Source organism: Pyxicephalus adspersus, chromosome 2 (assembly GCF_032062135.1).
Source record: "Pyxicephalus adspersus chromosome 2, UCB_Pads_2.0, whole genome shotgun sequence".
Taxonomy (NCBI): Eukaryota; Metazoa; Chordata; class Amphibia; order Anura; family Pyxicephalidae; genus Pyxicephalus; species Pyxicephalus adspersus.
This window is the reverse complement of record NC_092859.1, coordinates 149,035,726-149,038,995: the sequence shown is the minus strand read 5'-3', so window position 1 is coordinate 149,038,995 and position 3,270 is coordinate 149,035,726. Positions and strand designations below refer to the sequence as shown.

At 37.2% G+C, this 3,270-nt stretch overlaps 1 protein-coding gene across 2 annotated transcripts in view; it reads right to left on the bottom strand.

Annotated features, from left to right (window-relative positions):
• Positions 1-660: 660 nt before the first annotated feature.
• PRC1 (protein regulator of cytokinesis 1) overlaps positions 661-3,270 on the bottom strand; it is a gene marked incomplete at its 5' end in the record, with an annotated part of 11,932 nt that continues 9,322 nt past the window's right edge. For both annotated transcript variants that reach the window (XM_072402748.1, XM_072402749.1), the window contains 1 exon segment: positions 661-2,802. In XM_072402748.1, the coding sequence (XP_072258849.1) occupies positions 2,754-2,802 (49 nt within the window).

The window sequence follows — 3,270 nt, the reverse complement described above, 5'->3', positions numbered from 1 at the left end:
TGGTGATAGAGTCCAGCTTTGGTGAACTACAATAGTTGCTTTAAACAAACTGCTGACAGGTTTCAATTGACCTCAATGATACTTAAAGCTTGTTGCAGCTTTTTTTTTTTTTTTTTTTTATAACAGCTCACTACTGGAAATTAAGTTTGCTGTAAAGCCTTCTGCAAAGGTTGATGTACACAACTCTATGTCTTGTACGGAGGAGGCCTGTATGTACAATGCCTTAAACTTACACGACAGACACTCCAAAGCCAACATTGGACCCCTCCATGGCTTAGTGCTGGGTGCACATTCAGCAAGTGCTACAGACTGGCCGGCTCTTTGTAAACCACAGAACACCCTGCTTAGGGACAAGTGACAGGTAGGTAACAGGTATAGAAGGTGACAGCTGTAGATCTCCTGTACGATCTTTCAGTGTCAAAGAAAGAAGCCCTATGCACAGAATCAATCTTTAAGTCACAGCAGCTCCTCAGCAAAGCTAGATTCAGCGGCTCATATAGATAGAATAAATAAAAATAAAATTTTAAAAAAATACCACAAAAAACATTAAGGACATGAAAACAGGGAATAAATCTTTGTAATCTGAACTGTAACTTCCACCTTTATATGAATTGGCTGTATATTTTGTGCAGAAAAAACAAAACCACACGGCACGGCAGGTTTGAGCATAACAATTAATTTACTATACAGGAACTGTACAAAACTAAAGCAATACATCAGGTGCATTTTCACAAAGTCATTTTATCTTCTCAAATGAGGCTGTGCCTTGGGTCTTTACTGCCATCAATAAAAAAAACAAAACAAAAAAAAAAAACAGAAGTACAGAGCAGTCTGTAAATAATCTGTATAAAGTTACCTGGATTTCTCTCACCCAGAATGGTGTTCAGTTTATTAATGTTCTCTGAAGCTTGGAAATAATTCCCTAATACATACATAGTTATGTAGATCGGATGTCAGAGTCATCTGAAATTAAAAGGGAGTTTGTTATGGAACGTAAAGCATTTCTAATAAAACAGAAACTACTGTTTTAGAAATGAGGAAAATGTTTTCCCTTAAACATGGACACCTTATATACTGTAGTGCTTTCTACCTCTAATGAGAAAAAAATATTTTATAGTTACTCTGTAGTTTGGCGATGTAAATATGGGAGTGACAACTATAGGGCAGGTTCCAGGTAACACACTGCTCATAGGACCATGTATTCTTGTTTGACATCTAGTGATATCTGCGGCGAAGTTTCTAGGGAACCCACTGTACTGGGGAACTATTTGAGCATTATATAGGTACTCACTAACTTGGTCATGTAGATAAAGGAGTGGTAGTTGTGGGGCAGGTTCCAGAGAACCCACTGTAAATAGAACCATGTCCTCTTGTTTGACATCTAGTGATATCGGAGCATAGATCTAGGGGACCACGCTATACTGAGCAACCATAAAAACATTTCAGATGAAATACAGCATAAAACACTTAAATGCTCTCTATTTCAGCCTTGTAGATAAAGGGGTGAATGTTGTGGGTCCGGTTCTGGACAAAACCACTGTACATAGGACCATGTCCTGTTTGACATCTAGTGATATCAGTGGAACCGGTTCTGGGGAACCCACTGTACAGAGGAACCATGAAAACATTTCATAGATGCGCTCTAGATTGGCCACTCTAGTTTGCCTGTAAATACAGGATTTAAAATATGTGGGGCGGGTTCTCTAAAACCCACCATACTATCTAAAAACTGGCTTTGTTCTCTTCTAATATCCTAAAAATATATTTACAGTAAAATACGAATAAAACCTTTTACTTTGCTTTAACTTTCTTCAGAAGCGGTCATAAGGGAAATTCTAGGAATGCCCATGCTTTTTTTTTTCCTCGCAAGGTGAGAGCTCCTGGATTGATCATCCATATTCCTTTTTTTATCACCTAGCAAGTGACTGACCAGAGACAAGCCTGTTCACATCAGACACACCAAAAATTGGCTTCATGTTTAATCTGAAATAGGGATGACAACTCCAGAGCTATAAAACAAGCCAGCAAGAGTCCTATATGTTCTAGATTTCCTATGCACATATGTACCTTTCAAAGGAACAAATGAAATTTTGGAACACCGACTTTGGAACACCCTGAACTAAATGAATAGGAAAGGTTATAAACTCATAGTGTTGCACGTTGGCTGACAAGTTAGCCACTTTAAAATGTTAAAGGCAAGATAAAATTAACATTAAAGTTTAAAAAGCGCATACAAGTAAAACCAAAGATGCTTAATAACCCCTCCAGCACATCACAGCCATCATTTGGAAATAAAACCATTTTGTGCAAATAGCTGTAGTGACATTTACATGTGCAAAAGGTGTTCATGATTAAATCATAACTAAGAACCGTATATATACAAATAAAACATTAAATCTTGCAATGAGAACGAGAGCTGGGATATCCATAACAAAGAAATATAGCGCTCTTATTATACAGTACAGCTTGGATAAATGCATACTACCATCTGCTGACCTTCAAGGAAAATGTATAATGAATAGTTTATCATGAGGTCAAGGTTTATGACTAACAAGCTAAGAGATGAGATTACAGTGCAAAATCAGCATGGGCTTCGGTGCAAATTTCCCATCTGCTGAGAGTCCTGGAAGGCACCCTTGATTGGAGAAGAACCCCAACTATATACACTGCAGCCACAGCAAGTGGCAGGCGATCCAAAAATGTACATCAGAATCCATCTCAATCTGGACACTACATATTGGATATAGTAGAGTTCAGTATTCTGGGGTCGGTGTTAGCTCTTGTAGCTTTTGAAAGTTCTCGCTGCAAAAGAAATATATTCATTAGTTTAGTAGTAGTAGTATAGTAGAAAATAAAAAAGTTAAAACCCTAAAAAAGTAACGTTCAAATTTAACATCTTTGAAAAGTTACATTAAGTAAAACCTCAAAATATGCCAGACTTGCATTTATAAGTCAGAGTGCCAGCAAAGTTGCACTTACAATTATTAGTAGACATGCGGCCAAATTTTATTACTAGAATATAATGCTTAATAGAATTATTTGTATGCTTTTCAAAAATGTTCAGTGCAATAAGTGTTAAAATATAAAAGGAAATATTAAAGAAATGCTGGTAAATTGCTGTATAGGAAAGGCTAGGTACACATGTGCAATAATTGTCGTTGGAAAGGATTTTTTCCAACAACAAAAACTGAACGATGTCAAACGATGCATGAATGAGCACTGTACATACAACGCCGTTCGGCGTGCAGAGGCAAGGGGAGAACAATGGAG